Below are 20,612 nucleotides of genomic sequence, written 5' to 3'. Positions count from 1 at the left end.
TCAGCCATCTGGGATGCTATTTTGCATATGTAAAATATTTGTACTTAGCCCACTTTACCAGCTTACTGCTATGGATTATAAGGAGGTAGTCTGTCTGGAAAGTCATCTGGCTTGCCTCTGATTCCTTTAAAAGAAACATTGGTAGTGTTTCCAAGTCTGCTCTTCCGGTTGCTAAACAGCCTTCCACAGCTAGTATCTGTCTAGCTTTGCAAAGGCATCCTTCTAACTGAAGGAAACTGTTTTGCAGAAAGCGGACTTCGTTTAAATGAGATTAATTTTGAAAAGTAGTTTTACAATTAAATTCTTTGTGTTTAAAGAGCCGTATCTTGTGGATAGCATTGACATGTGTCTGATCACTTCTTTAAAAGCTTGTTTAAGTTTGTAACCATTATTAAGAGTGTTAACTGTGCTTCTATCTTCTTTCCAGTCATATTGGAAAAGATTTTCCAGTGTAGAAGGAATAGAAGATATTCAGCACCCAGTATCTCGGTAGTAATACCTGACTGCCAAGATTTTTAAGTTAACCTTGCCTCATATGGAATTTAATTGCTGTTTTGTTGTTTTATAAGTTGTCCTTCTTAGACAAATCTTCATCCTGAAATACAGTTTGGACCCTGAGGAGCTCAACCACATTCAGAACATGTGCCTAATCACAATATAACCATGCACATCGTTTTTCTTTTCAGATCAGCTTCTGAATGTCATGGTAATATATATTTCATGTCAGTAACTAGGTAATTGGCATTTAGCTGCAATGTATGGTAATATTTAATAGTGATTGTCTGATGTTCCTGTCTGTGTTGAACCAGAATCTCTGTAACAGCTCTGCTTTTGACTCATGGGAATGAGTTGTGCACTGGGTGTTCTCTTCTTTTTGTTTTGTTTTCAGAAAGAAGAAGCTGAAGCAAAAGCTCAAGAAGAGGCTGAAAGGCAGCGGCTGGAAAGAGAGAGAATTATGCAGCAAAATATGCAGGAAAGGCTTGAAAGAAAAAAGGTATACTGTTTTGAAAGAAGAGTGGTTTCTCAGCCTAAAATAGTGGTTGAGGTGTTAAACTGAACAGGCAAATGGTCTCAGATGCATTTAAATAGAAGTAGTGTGGTTTGGTTTTTTTTAAAAGCCAACTCTGGCTTGTGAGCTTTAAAAACAGTGAATAAAGGAGTAAATTTATGAAACGTGAAAATATATTATTATTGATGACAATTTAAACCAGAATGCTGCAATATAAAGCTCTGTATGTCATTGCGAATTTTTTCCCTGTTTTAACAGAGAATCGAAGAAATAATGAAAAGAACACGAAAATCCGATCAAAATGAATCCAAGGTACTTTTTTGTTTGGATCTGTATAACAACAGAATAGGCCCTTCCTGGAGAAGGCTTTGCCTTGTATCCTGTCTTCCTCTGTTAGCTTTACACAAACTGGATTCCACATGAAGTGCAAAGTTCTGGTGCACCAGGATAACCTTCAGTAGCTTCCCATTGCACACATTCTTCTCCTTTGCTGGGTCTCACCAAAGTCTTTGATTCATTTTTGTTCAAGGCATATAGAAGCAATGTGATCTGGTGTTACTGCTTGCAGATCGGCTACAAAAACTCTGATTAGTAATGGATTTTTATTTTAAACTGTATGCATTCTGCCGGGGCTGTTTTTCCCCAGAAAACTTAAATTCCTGGCTTCATCTCTTTGCTTAAAGCAAATCTTGGATCCCCCTTGGATGGCTACAGTAAACCGGATGTATTTTTGTTAGTGTACAGACCTCAGGTTTGTATTAAATTATGCATATTTTATTGAGGAGTAGTCGTTCTGCCCTGAACATTCAAAGACCTAAGCCTTGATATAGCTGAAAATCAATGAATATTTAGCTCATGCCTTGGAGAAATGGGGGGAAGGAACTCGGGAATAGTTCATAGGTAGGAGATGGAAGTGGGTCCCACAGGTTCCTTTACAGGCTCTGGCTCTGCAGTGCACATGTGGCTGGGTGACCTGATTGTCTGTCAGCCTCTGGACTAGTGCGGCCTCACTGCTGGGCAGAGAACAGTCCTGCACGGGAGCTGTGATTGAAGCGTTTGTGAAACGCTGGTTGGTAGCGAGTTATTCCGAATAACACTCCGGCAATTCAGTTGCAGAACGAAGGGAAGTCTGCCTCTGAGGTTATCGAGGGAGAGGATATTGAAGAGGAGGAAGAGTTGGGTCTTGAGAAGACTGATCAACCAGGTAAGGAAGCTTGATGAGTCAGGTCTAAGTGGCAGTCAGTGTCTCGGTGATGTTGAAGCATTGTTTAAAATGTCAGTCACGTAGTAACATTGTGATGGTCTGAGACACAAGTCCCAGAAGTGCCAGGGGGGCTCTCTGCTTGAACAGAGGCAGGATCATTGTCTGTTCTGTACCACTGGAGACAATCAAAATTATTAAATGCAAAAATTATTTGAGAGTGAAATGCAGGAAGCATGCTTTCATTTTACAAGTGTTATTTTTAAAGATGGAAAACAAATTTCATGTTGTTATAGGCAGCATGTCTGTAGAGAGATGAATCTATTGAAGCCAAGAACCTCAAGTTGTGGCTAGGAAGGTCATTTTGGCACTTGTATTTTATCCATTTAGAATAGCGGTTCTGTTACTGAAGCTGTCTTTCCCCCCACACACACTTTCAGGAAAGCTAAACGGCATTGACTTACCCCAGGAAGCCAAGGGAGAGGCAGAGGGTTGTTTAGAGACTGCGCAGAGCTTGATCTCTACAGACTCTGAGGAACAAGATGTGTCAGAGTTGAACGCCAGTGAAGTATTTATGAACGGAGGCGATTTGAAAAGTGATGAGGGGTCTCTACTTGCAACTGAATTAAAAGATTCCAGGTGAGTCTCTGTAGGTGGCTGTTGTACTGTCAGAGCAGTTATCTGTCACGTGAGAAATCCCTCTCTATGTTTAAATTAAATTTAGTGCTGTATGTAGTGTTGAAGCAAATTTTGCACTGCACTAGCTTTGCAATATTTCTCTGGCTTGCTCCAGGCATGTGGCGTGTGCATGCTGTCGGTTTACTGCTTCACGCAGAGGCAGTTAGTTCAGGGTAATTGTTCAGATGGCACCACGCTAACAGTGCTGGCTTTGCTGAGAAGTGAGACACACAGCCAGCAACGTGGCAGCGTCGCTCGTAAAGAACGACACTGGCTTGAAATCTTTTCGCCTGGAAATGGCTAGCAGTTCTTTTCATTAATGAAACGTTAAACGAAGAGTGAGGCAGACAACACTGAAAAGGAAGAATAACCTACAGAAAGCTCTAGAACAGTTTCAGTTGCACTGAAATACCAGATACAACGCAAAAACCTTCCTTACTGGGAATTTTTTCTAGTATTTCAAATTTTATCCTTTTGAACATAAAGCATTTCCATCTACTGCTGGAAAATCTGTACTCTGATGCTTGTTCCATTCACTCATCTAAATGCTAATGATTTAGAAATGACATTGTGAACTGTTCTTTTCAAAGTGATGATAAATTCATTTTATTCTTCCAGTGATGGAATAAAAATTTTTTTCATTATTTTCTTAAGAAAATTGATCACTCTGATTTGGATTTAGATTTTGAATCTGTTTTAAGTATTGCTAGTCTTGTGAGGCTCAGTTTTGTGTTTCAAAAGTCTTAACTGGAAAAAAAAAAGGAAAAATGCACACTGCTAAAATAGGTTTTTAATGGTGCAGGGCTTTAAACTTGTTGCTTTCTTATATCAAATTTCTGGAGCCAGATCTTACCTGAGAGCTATTAATATAGTAAAAAGGGAGTATATGTGGGTGACTCGTTCCTCCCTGTTGGCTCTTGGAGGGGACATCCTGTGTGGCATCTGGAGGAGCTTGTCTGGGAATGGCGTGCAGGGTATTCAGTGCTTTGCAAAGTACGCAGACTGCTAATTGGCTGGCCTGTAATCAATCTAAAGGTTAAAGATGCAGAAATTGTAATACAGGTATGCATTCTTTTGTTTTTCTAGTCATCCTGCAAAAGAAATGGTTATTGATGACTCAGTGAAGTTGGGTGTTAATGAAGCTGATCATACAATCGAACTTACTCAGAATCTTAACGGAAAATCTGGTTCATGGACTTTTGAGGAGTTTATTGACGTTGGAGTACATTCCAAGTCAACCAAACTGAGCTCGGACAGCATCTCTGCTGGTAACTGTAAGCAAAACTTGAATGATGCTGCTACAATACCTTCTAGTCCCAAATTGGCTTTTGAGGAAGATGGTGCAGTGAATTCATTGACCAAACCTATAGATGCTTCATCAGGTAATCCAAGCTGATTTCCCTATCTGTCTCTTCCTCTGGCTAGGTAATTAACTTCCTTGCATTTTACTCTCCTTGCCTTAACTTCAGCTTCTTATTTTCAAGGCACTTTTTCCAATGTGTAGACCGGAGGCAAGCTCGCTCTTTAGTGCTTGTAACTTGCATTCTGTCAAAAGGAGTCACCAGCTGATGCCTTTTTAGGCACTTGCTCTAGGCAGCAGCTGAGGCCTGACACTAAGGCTCTTCCAAAGACACAGCTGAGCCCCTGTGAAGCTCCTGTATCTCCTACCAGCACCTCAAGCCTATCTATTATATTTTTAGGCTTCTTCTAAGATGTCTTAAATGGCACATGTTACTTTTGAAGATACTAATAGTTTAAAAGGTGTCTGATGTAACTCTAGAGACAAGACCTTTCCACTCCTAGGCATGTTCTGCAACTTTTTGATGCTGGCCTGTATGGTCTTATGAGGTCTCTTCAGGTTCTGGCAAGGTATTAGCTGTCCTCTCTACTTACTGTAGAATAGTTTTTCACTTCACTGAGAGGGGGTAACACCAACCTCAAATTCCACAGAGAGTTGTGTTACATTTTGGGAGGAGTAATAATGCTGCACACACAATATTCTGAATTTTCTGAAAGAAGCAGGGCTGCATCTGAAGCCACATATACTTGAGAAGCCAAACCCTGATGCAGTACAGCATAGTATGTCCGAGAGGCTTCAGCAGGCTAGTTTATGTAAGACTAAACTTCCCTGATGTTGGAGCTAAACCCCAAATGGGCGTACTCACAGCAGGAGATCTCCTTCCGTGAGACAAATGACTGCGTGAACAGTTGAAATGAATGGTAGTGGAAAAGACAAGACTTGCTATCCACCTTTTCTTTAAGTGATGTGTAGCACTTTTTTTGATTAAAGTGTAGCACTTTTCTAGACTGAACTGTTTCCTGAGTCTCCTCTGTCACTCTGCGTCTTGTGCATTCTAGTCCCATGGACGTAGCCTTACTGAGGCTTTCCTTGAGGCCATGACTAAGTGGGCCATGGGAAATTTAATGTGATACTGCTGATGGCATTTTGTTCTGATCAAAATCATTAACTTGTTAGTGAGGAAAGTGTTGCCTTTTAATTTCGAACTTGAAAGTGTTTAGACATAATACGGCTTAAGGATTATGTACGTAACTTTGAAAACCAATATTCGTACACAAAAAAAGAAAAGCTACTGTGCTGATTTTGGACCGTAAGTAACCAAGTGGTTCTGTGCTCGCTCCCTGGATGTACACTCTTAACAGTGATGACAGACATATGTGGCATACACACAGTTATGATGGTTAAATGTTTTCTTCTCTTTGCTCTTTGGACAGAACTGTGAACACTAGAGACCTGGAAATAATCTGATTGCACTTCAGTAATCCAGTGTTTTATCAAGTACGGAAGGCCTTGTTTTGAAAAGCTGCTTGTTAACCTTTATCCATCTTCAAGTTTGCAAAAAACGCCAGGGAAGGGATGACAAACTTATAGATTTGCACCTTGAAACATTTCAGGGAAACTATTGTGCTGATGTTTCTTTTCCATTCGTTTAGTTAATTGTTAGATAAGATTTCCGTGTTTAAATATCACTTGTTTCCCTTTTAGACTTTACAGTAACCTGTTTGAGTCTTTTTTTTTTTTTTTTTTTTTTCCCCTCTCTTGTATCAGTATCATGTACAGCAGCCTGCCACTGGAGGCTCCCCAGTTACCTACTGGCCAGATTTTGCATATTCCCAAGATGGCACTTGATGAAATATAAGACTCATCCAGTGTGTGTTAAAGCTGAACTCCCTTTGTAATGGTCTAGAAAAATGCTGTTACTTGTTGATTCATGTGCTATTTAAAAACACAAAATTGAGTATCTTCAATTTTGAGTGGAGAAGAAAAATTTCTTACTTTCTAACATGAAAACATTGGCAGTTTCAAAATGCAGTATTTGTACCATCGATAATATGTTTTAATCTGTTGGAAAACATCAAAACATTTTACAGCATATGCACTAATATATTACAAAAATGTTGAGTACCTAGATACGTCTGTCGTAGTGCAGTTTAACATGTCATGCTTTTAAAAATGTTTTCCTTTTGAATTATTTATCTACACTCACGGAAGTATTATTTTATTGTGTACATAACAGTATTAGACCACTGAAGTCATGTTTTGTTCATGTTAATTATTCTAAGTGTTCCTGTTCTAGCTTTGTTAACAGTGGCTGCAAGCTGCGTATATATTTCGCTTCCCCTAAAGCCTGCATTAAGTAATCTATTTAACCTAAACATGCCTGCTTTTTACAGCATGAAGAGATTAACTAAGCATCTTCGGAAAAATTGCTACTAAAAGTAATTCTGCAGTCTTGTTCTTACATCTCCTGTAGCAGATATGCTGGGTAAGTGGTTACTGTAAAGAATAGCTGTCTCAAATCCGGCTATAAACTGTTGGCTGATACTTCAATTCAAATGAATCACCCAAAACACATGGCAGCTGTGTTTTCAGTGGTTAAATGCAAATGGTTTTGCTGGAACTAAATGCGTTCTTTCCTTGACATCGCAGTTACAATAGGAAACCCTCAGCCTTCTTACTCCCACCGTTTGCTATTCAGAGTACGGTAGAACTGTTTTAGACTTTAGAGCAGTGCCTTAGGTAAAAGGAAGAATGTATTTTTGTATGATTGATAGCTGTTTCACTCTGGCAGAGACAATCATTCTAACGAAAAAGATGCCGATATTTTTTCTGTGCTGATATTATTTGTTGAATGATATGTTACAGCTCTATGTAAATATGTGTGCACTGTTAAATAAACTTTGCAGTTGAACAATGCTTTATTTCTCTCATGCTAAACCTTACCTTACTAGGAGTCACCAAGCCCTTGCCATGCTGACCTGCCTTGAGCTGCACTCCGGTACTGCTCTAAGTACTCTGCACTGCAGAGTCCCAAAACCAGTAGCCTCTGTGGCAGTTGCGTTTGTGTGGTTGGGAAGGTATTTGTACTAACAAACACCTTCGGAGCCAGCCGTGTTTGTACATGCTGACGACATGTTCATAACTGTTGAATTCTTTAACTTGCTTTTCACTGCAAGCCTCTGCCTTTTACTTGTAGCACCAGTGTCTTTATGTTCTAGCGGTGAGTGACCGACCGTCTAGAATACAGCAAGATGCTGCCTTTTGTTTTGCTTGCGAGGGTTCTTTGTTCTTATCCTTTTGTTCTTTCCTTTGTGAACGAAAGGGAAGGACTGGAGCAGCATCCAGTACTTCTGTATGGTATCAACCACTGCTGTGAAAAAAAAACCTTAAACCAGCGTTCAGGTTGCTGAAGGGTAGTAGTAGATCTGTGTATGGACTGCGGCTCTACGTCTGTTCTCCAAAGGGCTTTTTCACACAGGCTGTTCTTGGCAGATGGTCCAGTGTCAGTTATATATTAAAAAAATTAATTAGTTTCTGGAAATTGTTGCTTTGGTCCTCAGCTATTTAAGGGCACTATGGCAGAACAGCTGATTCTGCTTTGCTGGTATCAATGTAGACTGGATTGCAGTAGCTCAGCTGTAAGAGGTGTCAATTGTGTAAGAGGGCAAAATGAAAAAACAATTTTCCAGACTGTAGGACTCCAAGCAGGCACTAGTCTCATCTTTATTAGATTGTAAAACATACACTGACATGACAGGAGAGCTATCATTGTCTGAGCTATTTTTAAGGCACTTCACTTCTAAATGCATGTGCATTTTGTTGTTATTGAAAGATTTAATTCTTGTTAACGGATTAATAATTGTACATAGACAGCGTCATTTAAACAATGATGTAGAAAGAGCTGATGAGCAAAACTTTTGGGCAAACCATGCGGAAATCAAGACTAAAACAAGTTTATGGAAACTTAACTAAAGCTAAATCATACTGGCGAAACCTTGTTATATGTAAGATGAAGCCATTCCATACACTTGCTGCAGTTTGGTGGTGTGGGGTAAGCTAAGGTATTTATTATTGTGCTGCTTGGTGGGATATGTGTAATGTACCTGCACTTGTAAAAGCATAATAATGAACTCTCTGATCCCAGGTGCAATCTTTGCATCTCTCTTTCTGAGGTGCACGCCTTGTCAAACCTACCTCATTTAAGTAAGTAAGTGCCAAGCTTAAATGTATACCAGACAAGTTTAAAACTAGCTTTGTTTTAGTTTAAGCCACGCGTGGATTATGTAGTACGTGGCGCTGTAATGCTAGATCTAATGGCATTTCAAGCCTTTACACTATGAGTTACTTGGAAGCAAAGTTAGATTTTTTGCAACACTACATGCTTTTGTACTGCAAGAGCTTCAAAAGTCAAACCCAGTATATTGAGGCTACTTAAGTTTTTATACTAAAATGGAAAGAAGTTAAAAGTCTTAACATGCAAAAACCTGCTCCTTTACCAGGACTGTTTTGGAAAGCAGGGCTCTAAAATCCATTTTACAGCAGTGGCTGTCTGTTCCTTACAGTCGTTTGGGACACTCAGCACAGTAAATTTTTCCATTATGGCAAACAAAGCGCTTGTTGGCCAGACCACGGGCACACTTTGTGCATTTGAAACAATAATCATGCCAGGATTCATCTTCGTAGTTAACCACACTGGTTCCTCTTCCAAATCCTGCTAGGAGAGAAAACAATTATAGGACGGCGATAGTAGCTTTTCCCTTGGCTGGGTTAGCCAACCAAACAGCAGATCCCATTCTTACTGCCTCCTGTACTTCTGTAGTCTTGCAGACCATATTTGTACGTCTAAAATACTGGCCAAAACTGCAACTGAGCCATATTGTTTGCTGCTCAGTATTACTGCTCTTAGAGAAAGAGGCAGCTTAGCATAAGGCTTGTGTGGCTTGTCTCTGCAATAAGCTTTTTCCCTTGGATCCCTTCTCCAGGAAACGATCAAGCTGAAGGAAAGCTCAAGATGTAGAGCAAGAACAGGTTGGGCTAAACACCCTACATGGTTTCACAGGCTCAGATCCATGCTCTAAAATGCAGAATGGAATGCAAGTCTCCTGGGAGTGGCAGGATAGTGCCCACATTTCAGGGCTGTTACACGTAAAATACGTCAGAAGCAAAGCCGATGTCACTTTGAGGCAACACAACACTGCTCTTTCTAGACTTAAGGTTCCCAGACTAAGATGTAGGTGGGAACAGTTCTAGTTGTGGAAGTTTTGAAGGAGGTAAATTTGAGGCGTGCCAAGGGTGAAGAGCTCAGTTACTGACTCCGTTACTCCATCCAGCAAGAGCATGTGGCTTACAGTTAGATCACATGTAAATTGCTGGGATTGGGCTGCTAGACCTGCTTCTGCTGTGGGCGCCCTCTGAGCTGCTCGTCTCTCAGGATCGCTGTTCCCACCTTAAGCACCCACTGCCCTCGAGCTGCATTTAATCCAACATACCTGTAATAGGATTCTTGCAGCCAGCACACTTCTTGGCAACACACTCCTTGTAGCATTCAACACAGTAAAACTGATCCTCAACAGCTGTGAAGCGCTTCCCACCCAGTTGCTTCTTGCAGTTGGAGCAAATGAAACACTCTGAATGCCAAGGCTGTTCCTGGTAAGTGAGTCCTCCAGAAGTGATGGGCTACGAGGCAAAGAGCATAGATGCGTTTCAGAATCGCTAGTGAGGAAGAGAGGTGATACAGGCATGGGGTGTAGGGTAGGAGGGTTTTGTCATGGAGAGGATCTCTTGAAAGTTTGCATTAAAATGGGGCAGCATTTGAGTTCCTCTAGCCTGAATTCCTGCATGCCTGGAGCTTTCATAGTTTATTTTACCTGCAGCGATTGCAATTCTATACTAAACATGTGCAAAAGTTGTAAAACTGCTGTTTTATAAAACATTGTTTTACTGCTTGAATACACAATACCTACTAGAGTGCTTAAACTAACCCCGAAGCAAGTGCAAGGCCGGTGCCAGCTTGGTTTCAGCACAGCTGCCATCAGATACCCCTACAGCCCCTGCTCGGATACTGGAAAGTGCCAGGACCGTTAGCGCGCTCGCATTATTACACCACCAGCTGTTTGCAGGAAGGAAAGAACATAAGCGTCGGGTACAGCTCCAGCATGACCTGTCTACTGGTTTACTCTTGTAGCTTCCAAATGACACGTGAGGGCTAGTTCTGGCAGCTGCCTGTGCAAAGTGGAAGGACTTACATTCTTGCATTTAGCACAGGTCTTGGCAAACTTATGCTCATGGCAGGAGACACAGTAGAAGTCATCACCCTTGGGGAAGAAGCTCCCAGATCCAATCACTTGCTTGCACTGGCTGCAAGTGAAACAGTCCTTATGCCAGACCATCTTCTTGTACTCAACATTTTGGTCTCCTGCAACAGACAGAAACAACTTGTTATGTGGGATTTCAGGCTTGTGACAAACTCCCCACCCTCTGCAACGTAACATACCTGTAGGCAAGACCTGTCCATACCTATGCCCAGCACTTCAATTGTAACATGGACAAGGAATGAGCTGTTAATTTATGTATCTGACTTTAGCCAGGGCCTTCTAGATTTTCTTAAAACATTTGTCAGACACGTGCCTGAGCTTTCTGAGAAGAGGACCTTGATTTACAGAGCAAAGCTTTTGGTAGAAATGGTTTAAGACTAACTACTAAGGTGAACAATCCATCTGAGGGTTAACTGCAAAGCAGCCTTTCAACACTTGCATAAAATGGGCAGGTGAGAGTAACAGTCAAAACTTGCACCATTTTGCGGTGCTCCAGCCTTCCACTATGATGCCCATACCCCTAACTGCAGCCTCCACAGCTTGATGAACCGCCATGGTTTTGCCCTAGAGCAGAACTCAGCAGTCGTATCCACATCACTGGCACCCGTACCTGCAATAATAGGCTTGAAGCAGCCCTTACACCTGGGTGCATCCTCAGTGGCAGTGCAGTTGCTACACCAAACCTTGTTGTTCTCCCTCAGCATGAAGGGTTCGTTGACCAAGGATGTGTAGCACTTGAAGCAGCGGAAGCAGTTGTCATGCCAGTAACGGTTCTTGAAATGTAGCTCCTGAAAGGAACAGAAGCGGAGTGAGCAATAGGCCCTTCTCTCTTGCTGAGCAGCCCGAAAACCAAGCTACTGTCTCAGCCTTGGCAGTAAAGGATAGATTTGTTAATTCCCAAGCATGTCTGCATTCAGTAGTTTGAGGTGCAGCTTGTCTGCAGGCAGTTAAGGGAAGGACATTTAACCAAACTCAGTGACAGAAAGGGCTTAATCAGAATTACATTCATTTTGGACTTTCAGGGTAGCAAAAGATGCTTTAAACCAACAGCTTTGAGATTTGAAGCTCTCTAAGTGTGGGCTTCTGTGGTTGTCAGGTTCCCTCTAGGTCAGGTGTATATTATTGCCATAAACATGAAGCAATAAACATTTGACAAACTAACAAAAATCAGACCCTAGGTTCCCGAGTGCTTTGCCCACAAGATTAGTCTTCTGCCCGTCCTGTGCAGGCTGGATTACCTGCAGTGCTCTCTTCAGCACGATTCAGCGTTTGCGGCAGTTGGTGTGTCTGAATCTAGATCCTGAAATCAGCTCCTGTGCAAAAGCAGCCCATCGCGAGCATCCCTGTGGCGGTGCCCCAGAGCCTTGGGCTCTCCGCCCAAGGAGCACATGGCCCACCACCCAGAGGACTCACAAGAGAAACAGTTTTCACGCAGAAGCTCACAAACAGACCAGAGAGAGGAAGACAAATGGGAGGGAAATCACCATTTGCCTGTCTTCTTGTCATCCATTTAACTGCTCAGTGCTCACCTTGGAGTCAGCTCCGATGGGTTTCTTGCACTCAATGCAGGTGTTGGCACAGAACTTCTCGAAGCACTTGACGCAGCAGTGGCGGCCCTCTTTCTGCACATACTTCTTCCCTTGGAGCGGGTCACGGCAGTAGTGGCAGTCAAAGCGCTCCGACATGGTGCCCACAGTGTAACTGCCAGGCCCTGCAAGAGGAAAGAGGGTGACGTTACAGCACCTGAAGCCCTGATAACTGCTCCAGCTTCTTCAGTCTGTGCAAATAGAAAGTACCAGGAAGCTGGCTCAGCAATGAGCACATGATGGTGTCACGCTCCTTGAGGGCTTGTTGGTAGAGAAAGCAGCTTTGGTACCGGCACTGTTAGGGGAATTTTTCTGTCAAGCAGTCAGTGGTTTATAAAACACAACAGCTCTCTACCAACTGCACTGGCATTTTCCAGCTCCCACCAGCTTTGCCTTTAGGGTGTAGGTTAGGGGAACCATCACGCTCGGAGAAGCTGGGTGCAGTATATAACCTAGGTTGGGTCACAGCAATCACAGACTCGTACACCTGCTAAAAACGGCAGCTTAGATGTCCCCTCCCAGGTCACGAATTGCCATTAGGATTCAGAGAAAGAAATAACACGAAATCTCAGAAGAATGTGGGCTACAGTATAAACCCATGTGGGCTGACTGCTGGCTGTGCTCTGGAGCTCAGCAAGGGCAGCGGCCATCCTGCCGCCTGGAAGCACTGTGTTTGCCGCTGCGGTTAGCATCAACAATGCATTAGTAACACAAATATTTTCAGTTCCCTTAACAGCCATCTAAGATACGAATGTTAGATTTCTGCCTAGAGAGAGGCAGGATGAGCTCTGGCCAAGCACAGAAACGCAGCGCTCTGCCTGCTGGGGTCCAACCCGCTGCGAGGGCAGCGCTGCAAAGTTTGCTTTGCTCTGGGAGCAGTTGCTGGCAAGGAGAGCAGAGTCCCACACCAGCCTTTCCTTCCCCATCCCCTTCTTAAGAGGAAGGATACTAGACTTTTATTTACATATTCCACATCAAGCACAGATAATGATACCTAATCACTCACTAAGAGCCACTTGGTTCATTATGGCCAGGCCCGCTGCGGGCCTCAGCGAGGTCCTGGCTGCAGTGCCGCATAACTTGTGCGCAGAAATCGCCGCCAACCATGAGTGGAGCAGAATAGTTTCCATGTTTCCAGCCTAAGCCCACAGCCAGCTGCAGCCCTCCGAGGCCTTTTGTGCTGGGTAGTTGTGCAGCTTCCAGCTGTGTCTTTTCACCGAGCTTTCACATATAAAGTCATAAAGAAACCAAAAAAAAAAAAAAAAAAAAGATCTCCCTACATGTAAAGAAACTTCTTCGGTTCACACCAGCAGGGCTCTGCGAAGGCATGATGTTCCACCACGGCCAGGGAGCCAGCACATCAGTGGGTGTGGGGGCTCTTGACCAGAGGATTTTCCACTTCGGCGAGAGAGTGCTCGCTCACGCTTCCTCCCCAGACGCCTGGTCCCAGCCTGCACGCCTGGTCCCAGCCTCCCAGACCACCCCTGCTATCAGCTCCCACCATTTCCCCAACGTCCTTCCTCAGGGGAAGCCAACGATGCTCCTGCAGGGGCTGCAAAAGCTCTGGCAGGGTTATGCATGCCCATGAAGTCCCAGAAAGGCAGCTCCGTCTCTGCCCCTGCTGCTCATGTCTCTGCCCTGCAGACCCCTGTTTCCCCTGCACAGCCAACAGCCTGGGACGCAGCCTTGAACCTTCTGCACCATCAGCAACAGATGGGGGATGCAGCAGCGGTTTGGCAATGGGGGCTGCCAAGAGGAAATTTAATTATTCTTTTCCTGATAGAGCTGCAGTGCCAGCACAGAGCAAGAAAGGGAGGAGGACGCGGTCAGGCAATATAAATTGCTGCTGCTTCCTGCTGTGAGGTGGTGGACGCCATTAGCACCTCCATCGTGTAGCCTCACCTCGGACCACCCCACCAAGCACTGGAGGTGCTTGCTGCCTGCTCCTGGCAGAGCTCAGCGGCACAACAGCCTCCCAGTCCAGCCGTCCTGCTCCAAGCTCCAGCACAGAACCTTTATAAACTCCAACAGGGCTTGGGAGTTTTTGGGATGTAGAGAGGGCGCGTCATTCCTGGCTGTGCCCTCGCAGCCGGGGGGGTCGGTGGGACCTCATCAGGCTCGCCCCTGGCTGTGGGATGCTGTGTGGATAGGACCACTGTGTTGTTAGGACACGAGGACCTGTTTACACAGCTTTTCCTTGGACACCTGCCCACCCTAGTAATTCTAGATTTACCATCAACTGCATGGCCCAACCTGCCAGCACGAGAAAACCCCACGCCGGCACAGGAGCCCGCCGGGGCCGAGGGATCGTTGCTGCCGCCTTTGTGAATACGGGGCTTTGCAGCAGAGGCACCGGTGCAAGCGCACCTCGCCAGATGAGCACACACCAAACCCAGCAGGTCCTGACCCGGGCACAGCCCTGCCCGGCAAGCCCAGGTACCGCAGCAAGAGGTGAGGGGTGGCTTCTGCCTTCACTGCCTCCTTTTGCTGACCAAATTTCTTTTTCTTTGAGAGTAACATGCTGTTGGCAGCACAGCACAAGCAGCCCCAACACAGCCAGGTGCAAAGCCCAAGGAGGTGCCTGCCTGCAAATGTATCTTTTGCCATTATTTCAGAGCTCTTCTTCTGCCTCATCTCTGGGCTCAGGAAGCTGCTGGATGGGTGGCAGTGGAAGATGCTGTGGGCACTGGTCACGAAGGAGCTGATTTTCTCCAGTACCATCTGCAAGCCAAGAAGGAACCGGAAGAGGACACAGGAGATGGGACTCACGCTGTTACTTTGCAGATTTTAAAATGTAAGAGTCATTTCACTGCCTCCTCTTTGTCACCCTTTCGATAACTGCAGGCCAGAACAAGCTGCAGCATTTCCCTTCCAGAAGGCAAGACAGATAGTCCTGGAGAGGAGCATCGCACAGGGAGGCTACAGCAGAGGTGGGGGCCAGGTTCACACCCTTCCCTTTCCCCTAAAACTTACAGAAGCAGGCTGGAGGCCGAGCTGGCAGGAATTGCACTCTGTGGGGACTGAGGTCTGGAAACATCGCCTTGCCAAGGTCAGGAGACGGCCATGTCCTGCTGACAACTACGCCAAGGCTTGTGTTTGTACCGGTTCAAGTAAATGAAACAAATAAACAGCTGGGAAATGTGGAAACTATGTGAGCCACAGCCAGCTCTACAGAGCTTTACCAAGCAAGTGAGTTTAATTTAGAAGAAATGCAATTGCACAGAGACCAGGGCAAATGGTATTGAAACGTTCCTGATCTCAGGTTTAGGGTTGCTTTCAACCAGAAGATGTAGTCATGAACATATGGTTCAGGGAGTAACATAATCCTGTGTTCCCATATAACGCATCATGTGCTAATGTGAGACACCAATTTATCACAGCAGCCTTGGAGCTCCACAGACAATTAACACTGGGCCTGGCAGCCCCAGGAGCTGGGCTGTACATGCAGACATGCCAGCTTCTGCCTACCTTGTGCCATCTCATGGACCAAAAAGCCCCTCTCATACATAGGCCAGGGCATTAATTTGCTTCCAGCTTTTCCAGGAGCTTTCTGCCCTCAGCAGTATCATCCCTGATCTAGCCCCCTGCCTGCAATTAAGATGCACTGACCACATTGTCCCAGCAAACGTGCTGGCTGCTCATGGTTTCTGCTCACCCATGGCATGCTGAGAGGCCACCATCAGCCAGACCATCTCCTACAACCCTCCCACGGGAGAAGCCCACCCAGGAGCTGGTGCACAAGAGCCCTGAAAGCAGCTGGTAGAAGCTGTGCTGAGACCACCAGATCATTTTTCCAGAGCATAGCAAATGTCCATGGAGACTTAAAAGCTCTGCTAACCAGGGGAAAAAGCATTTAGTATCCTACTGCTGCTCCCAAAAGCTGTCCTGTCCCCTCTCACAGAAGGTAGACAGAACAGATATTTGTTGTGCTCCGAAAAAAAAGAAATACACCTTCTAGAGCCTGGTTGGCAGCAGATCATGGTTTTGGAGATGTTTATCTCCTTAATACCCTGTCCACCCTCCAGCTGCACCATGTCTCCACAGCTTAACTTCCCAGAGCTTCCAGGTGTATTAACCCTGGCCTGTCTTTGCTGTCTGGAAAATAGGCAAATCATGAAACTAAGGACACACTGGAATCATGAATCCTCCTCACTCTCCCTTGGAGCATTTATTTTAGTGCACACTGCATAGCTTCCCTGTGCAAGCTGTGCAGCAGCTGTTGAGCACACAGTAGGGTTTCACACCAGTGGCATAGCCGTGCTATAGCAATGCCAAACCCAGTGCTCAGTGCAAGCACGCCTGGTTTTAGTGGTTAGTTTGGGGAGTGCTGTACCTGTGTGCTTCATTTCTGTGGTACGCTTAAAACAGCAGCAGTACGCAGAGGTGTTTTAGCTTGGAAGTTTCTGAACCGAACACAGTTTCTTTGGCTGTACGTTTGCAGCGTCTCTGCGCTGACAGCCTGGTCAAGTGTCTCCTATTTAACCCCGGGAGAATCACATACACTGAGGACATGCACTGATCCAAACCCCATTTCAGCTTGACTCTGGGGCTACAGCACTGGATTTAGAAGACAGAGGAAAAGTATGAACAGACTGGAACTGTTCTCTCGCGCAGGCTGACATCCAGAGAGATTTCTGCTGCAGAGAGGCAGGTGAGAAGAGAGAGCTCAGGCTGCCGAGGAGAGGGGTAAGTGCAGCACATGCCCATCCTTAAATAGCCTAGAGGACCCTCAATAAAAATAAGAGCTCAAGGAAAAAAAGAGCAACACTCCCAGAAATGAACCCCCTTTAAGCAAGGTGTCCCTCTCCCACCTCCCACCTGGCAGGGTGCTGTCTAAATGTAGCTCCCTAATGGAGTTGGCTACAGCTTGAGGGCGGCTGGCCAAACCAGTGCCCTTCTCAAGTATCAGGGTATTTGGCACAAAGACCCGCTGGAATTCAACCCTAACATTTACCTGACCACAGAGGTGCCAGTTAGCCACTTGTCCCCAAAGAGCATCTGCTGCTTTTCAAGAGCAGCCCCTCAGTGCTTGGACAACCATGCCTTCCATCTTTCAAATGAAGATCTTAAATGTTTGGGCTCCGCCAGCTTCCACACACCCCAAGTCATGCTGACACCATGCTGTGGAGCAGTCACGGGGCTGTCCCAGCTAGTGATCACAGTCAGGGCTATGTCTGTATCCTACAGCATGGCAAGCTTTAAGATGGAAAGGAGGGTATAGACTTAAGGAGTGCCACCCCACAAAAGCTATTGCATTAACACAACCCCATGCCTCTCCTGTCTGTTCCTGTCCCCCATGGCTCCTGGGCTGGTTATTCCCAGTTCAGGCGACTGCAATGCAGCACCACAGTGGTTTGCAAAACAAATGCAACCAAAGCACTCTGCAAAGGGGGCTGAAACATAGCTGATAAGCAAAGCACTTAGCACAGGATATGTGTTAATGTCTCTGGGGAATATGTTTAAATGTGATAAACCACCAAGGAAGAACTTGAAGTGTGGTCTCTAAAAACAACCAGGGAAACTTCACTTAAACCTTACAGACTATTCTGCCGCTTAGGAAAGAAGATGAGGCTGAAGGTGTTAACCCTCTGTCCTTTGCACAATGCATACTCTATGGCAATATGGAAAGAAAGAAGCAATTGCTTTTTGACTCTCCATCAGCTTGATTTTTCTCAGCAGACTGAGCACATACAGCCCCCATACCAGCAGGTATTGCCTACACCTTCCTATTTCAGCTCAGAACCTGGCACCCCTTGGTCTGTCACCTGAGTTACTATCCTCAGCATTTCTCTATGCAACGTCGCATGGTTTGCTATAAATACCAGGGAATACTCTTAAAAGAAGGGTCCCCTTAATCTAAAATGCAATGCGACACTCAGGACTGCACCTCAAGGTCACCGGCACACTGCCTTAGACAACAAGGAAAGAAAGAAATCACTTGCCGGTCATTTTTGCTGGGGGAGCTGGCAGTCAGGAGTGGAGAGCTGTGCTCTCCCACTGCCAGGCTGGGGCACGTGCAAGTCTCATACTCTGTAATTCAAAAATTAGACTGTTGATAAAATGGAAGCGTCTTTATTTAGAACAAGAACAGCTCCAAGTTCCTCAGGCGGTTGCCAAAGACATTCCCTACGGTGCTATTGCCACCATGTCTGAGCACATCCCAATCATTATTAAATCTTCACAGTTCCCCAGGGAAGAAGGGACGTGCTTTTAAAAAACACACTGCTCCAGCCCTGCAAATACTTCCCCCAGAGTTTGCTTTTGCACTTAATACAGAACTCAGCTAAGGCTAATAAGGCTCCAGTGTGCAAAGCATCACTGCCTAGAGTAAGTGTGAGCACTTAGGCAGAGTTTAAGCAGTGAAGTTCAAACCTTTCAAAACAATCCAAATCAGGTGGAGCAACAGAGTCCTGTCCAGTAGTTAAGTCACTCTGCAGCTGCCTTAAGCTTTGACCTTTGAGACTTCTCAACGATGTTCCCAGCTATGCACAGATCTGCCCCCACCTCTGTAGCTGGCTGCCCTTCTCATGCCCAGATACACCCAAGAGCCAAACGTGAGTCTTTCTCCTGCTGCAGGGAATTCACCCACCAGGGCAGGCACTACAGCAGCCCACTGCACCCCACTGCCGCTGTCCCGGAGAGTGGGTCTCCCTGCAGGGTGTGGGAGCAGACGCCGTGCTGTGACTTGTGTGTGACAGTACTCCGACTGCAGCATCTGCTCAGAAGACACTTCAACATTTTATATTACAGCACAACATCAAAGCCATTGGTCCTTGCCCCAGAGAACACCTCCCTGAGGAAGATGAGAACGAAAAGAAAGATATAGTGGGAAGTATAATGAAAGGATGCTACAGCATCAGTCTCATGCGCTGAAGTTAAAAAACAAATGTCTTCTTACTTTTTAATTGAATGGATTGTTCTTTTTAAACACCTTTGAGATGTTTAAAAATGAAACCACAGAAGTCAGATTTTCCTCAGACAGGTACCTTGCGTAATGTATATCTGCGTCACACAAGCAAATCCTAAGCAGTTACATGGTCGTGCCCTGTCCTGGGAGGCTGAGCATGACGGTGAACAGCATGCTGTGACTGTCCTCCCCAGTTTTGAAGAGGCTCTATGTTCCCAACCAAGTCTTATGAGCAACACTGTCCCCTGGCTCCCGGTGTGTGGCAGCTCAGTTTGATGCCCACGGGAGCTGTGCCCCAAACTTGACACCCTCTCCCCAGGCACGTGCACCCCTTGGGTTTTGTCTCATCAAGAGGTGCAATAGCACTGCCATTGTACGTTGTGCTGTAGGGCTGTAAATAGATGCTGGACACACACAAACATGATTAGCTCCAAAGAATTGGACAAGCTTTTAAAAATCCCAAAGCGCTTTCAATTGTCTGTAATTGGAGGGCTAGAGGAGTTTAGTCACGAATGGGAAGACACAACTCATCTGCATGCCATGGGGGACATGCAAAACATGGTCTCAAGATTCCTGCCAGTGTTAACGGGAAGGAAAAGTGTTAACATTTTCCTGTCACTGGCGAGGGTCAGCCTGTTTGAGCTACAAGACAAACATAGAGAAGAGGGAGGAACCACAAACTTCCCACCAGAGCAGAGAAAACCATCTGGGTTTACAGGCAGGGCTTCTGCATGCTGACTGAGTAACTGCCATAGCAAGCTTGCTGCAAGGAGGAGCATCATCCCCCATTTTCACCCAGTCTTCCTCAAATAACAGCTGAGCACTAGCCTTCCCACAGCAGTAGATACAAAAGCACTTGCCATCCAATGCGTTTTACAAAATATGTGGGGCACCACCACTGCGCTCCCAGCGCCAGACCCCCACACTGGTTATAAGCCCATTTGCCATCATTAGTTACAGCTGCAGATTGCGGAGGGTTAAGACTGCATTCAGATGAGTTATTTGTCTGATGCAGGGGCCTGTTAGCAAAAACTGCCTCCCCATTTACCAGGCATTGCACACACAGGGCTTCTCCCACAGCACCCAGCAGCACGTCCACTTTACCTGTGTGCCTGTGGAAAGCCATGATTAGCAGCACAAAGTCAGCAGCAGCCCCTTAGGTAATAGGGTTCACAGTCTCTTGGCCGATTAGGAGCTGCCCCGTTTGATAACATACATTTAAACGGAGGCTATTAATACAGACAGGACTCCTACCAGATGTCCACTCCCCTCCCCAGAGATCACAACCTTAATCCCCCTTGAAAATTCTTACCATTTTAGGTGATCCGAGGGAGAAGAATAGGATCCAAAGACCTCTAGGTCTCTGTAGGCAACATGTAAATACCTGCCCGGCTACTCAGCACCCAAATTAGTCCCAAAGGCAGAGTGTGCCTCAGGAACTTGACCCCATGCTAGTACTATTTGGCCTTGGCTTTAGAGCTAGATTGTGTCTCATAACAGTCTTGAGCTAAATTACAGACCCGATGTGAATTCTGCACTGCCATTGCTGAAGGGAAGGGGTGGATCACAACCCCATGGGGGCCGGAGGGGTTACAGTCCCAGGAACCGGCAAGGGGC

The 20,612-nt window shown here is 45.4% G+C and overlaps 2 protein-coding genes across 3 annotated transcripts in view; one reads left to right on the top strand and one right to left on the bottom strand.

Moving 5' to 3' along the window:
• Positions 1 to 4,284, top strand: part of MAP7D3 (MAP7 domain containing 3) — a gene marked incomplete at both ends in the record, with an annotated part of 44,491 nt that extends 40,207 nt beyond the window's left edge. The window contains 5 exons of the mRNA XM_082004081.1: positions 890 to 994; positions 1,268 to 1,321; positions 2,120 to 2,213; positions 2,651 to 2,849; positions 3,975 to 4,284. Of these exons, the coding sequence (XP_081860207.1) occupies positions 890 to 994; positions 1,268 to 1,321; positions 2,120 to 2,213; positions 2,651 to 2,849; positions 3,975 to 4,284 (762 nt within the window). The remainder of the gene's footprint in view (positions 1 to 889; positions 995 to 1,267; positions 1,322 to 2,119; positions 2,214 to 2,650; positions 2,850 to 3,974) is intronic.
• A 4,460-nt stretch (positions 4,285 to 8,744) lies between these two features.
• On the bottom strand, positions 8,745 to 20,209 carry FHL1 (four and a half LIM domains 1; the record flags this gene model as incomplete). Of its 2 annotated transcripts, XM_082004263.1 has the most annotated exons (6): positions 20,100 to 20,209; positions 12,032 to 12,213; positions 11,113 to 11,290; positions 10,434 to 10,603; positions 9,678 to 9,864; positions 8,745 to 8,902 (listed from the first exon to the last, which is right to left on the bottom strand). In XM_082004263.1, exons 1-6 carry the CDS (start codon positions 20,119 to 20,121, stop codon positions 8,745 to 8,747), a joined length of 897 nt encoding a protein of 298 aa, XP_081860389.1. In that variant the 5' UTR covers positions 20,122 to 20,209. The 2 variants fall into 2 exon arrangements, with proteins under 2 accessions (XP_081860389.1, XP_081860390.1); XM_082004264.1 differs by lacking the exon at positions 20,100 to 20,209 and having other exon boundaries at positions 8,745 to 8,899; positions 12,032 to 12,208.
• Positions 20,210 to 20,612: the final 403 nt, after the last annotated feature.

Source organism: Phaethon aethereus (assembly GCF_964289735.1).
Source record: "Phaethon aethereus genome assembly, chromosome: 10".
Classification (NCBI taxonomy): domain Eukaryota; kingdom Metazoa; phylum Chordata; class Aves; order Phaethontiformes; family Phaethontidae; genus Phaethon; species Phaethon aethereus.
Note: the sequence above shows the minus strand (reverse complement) of the source record. Positions and strands in the feature narration are given on the sequence as shown.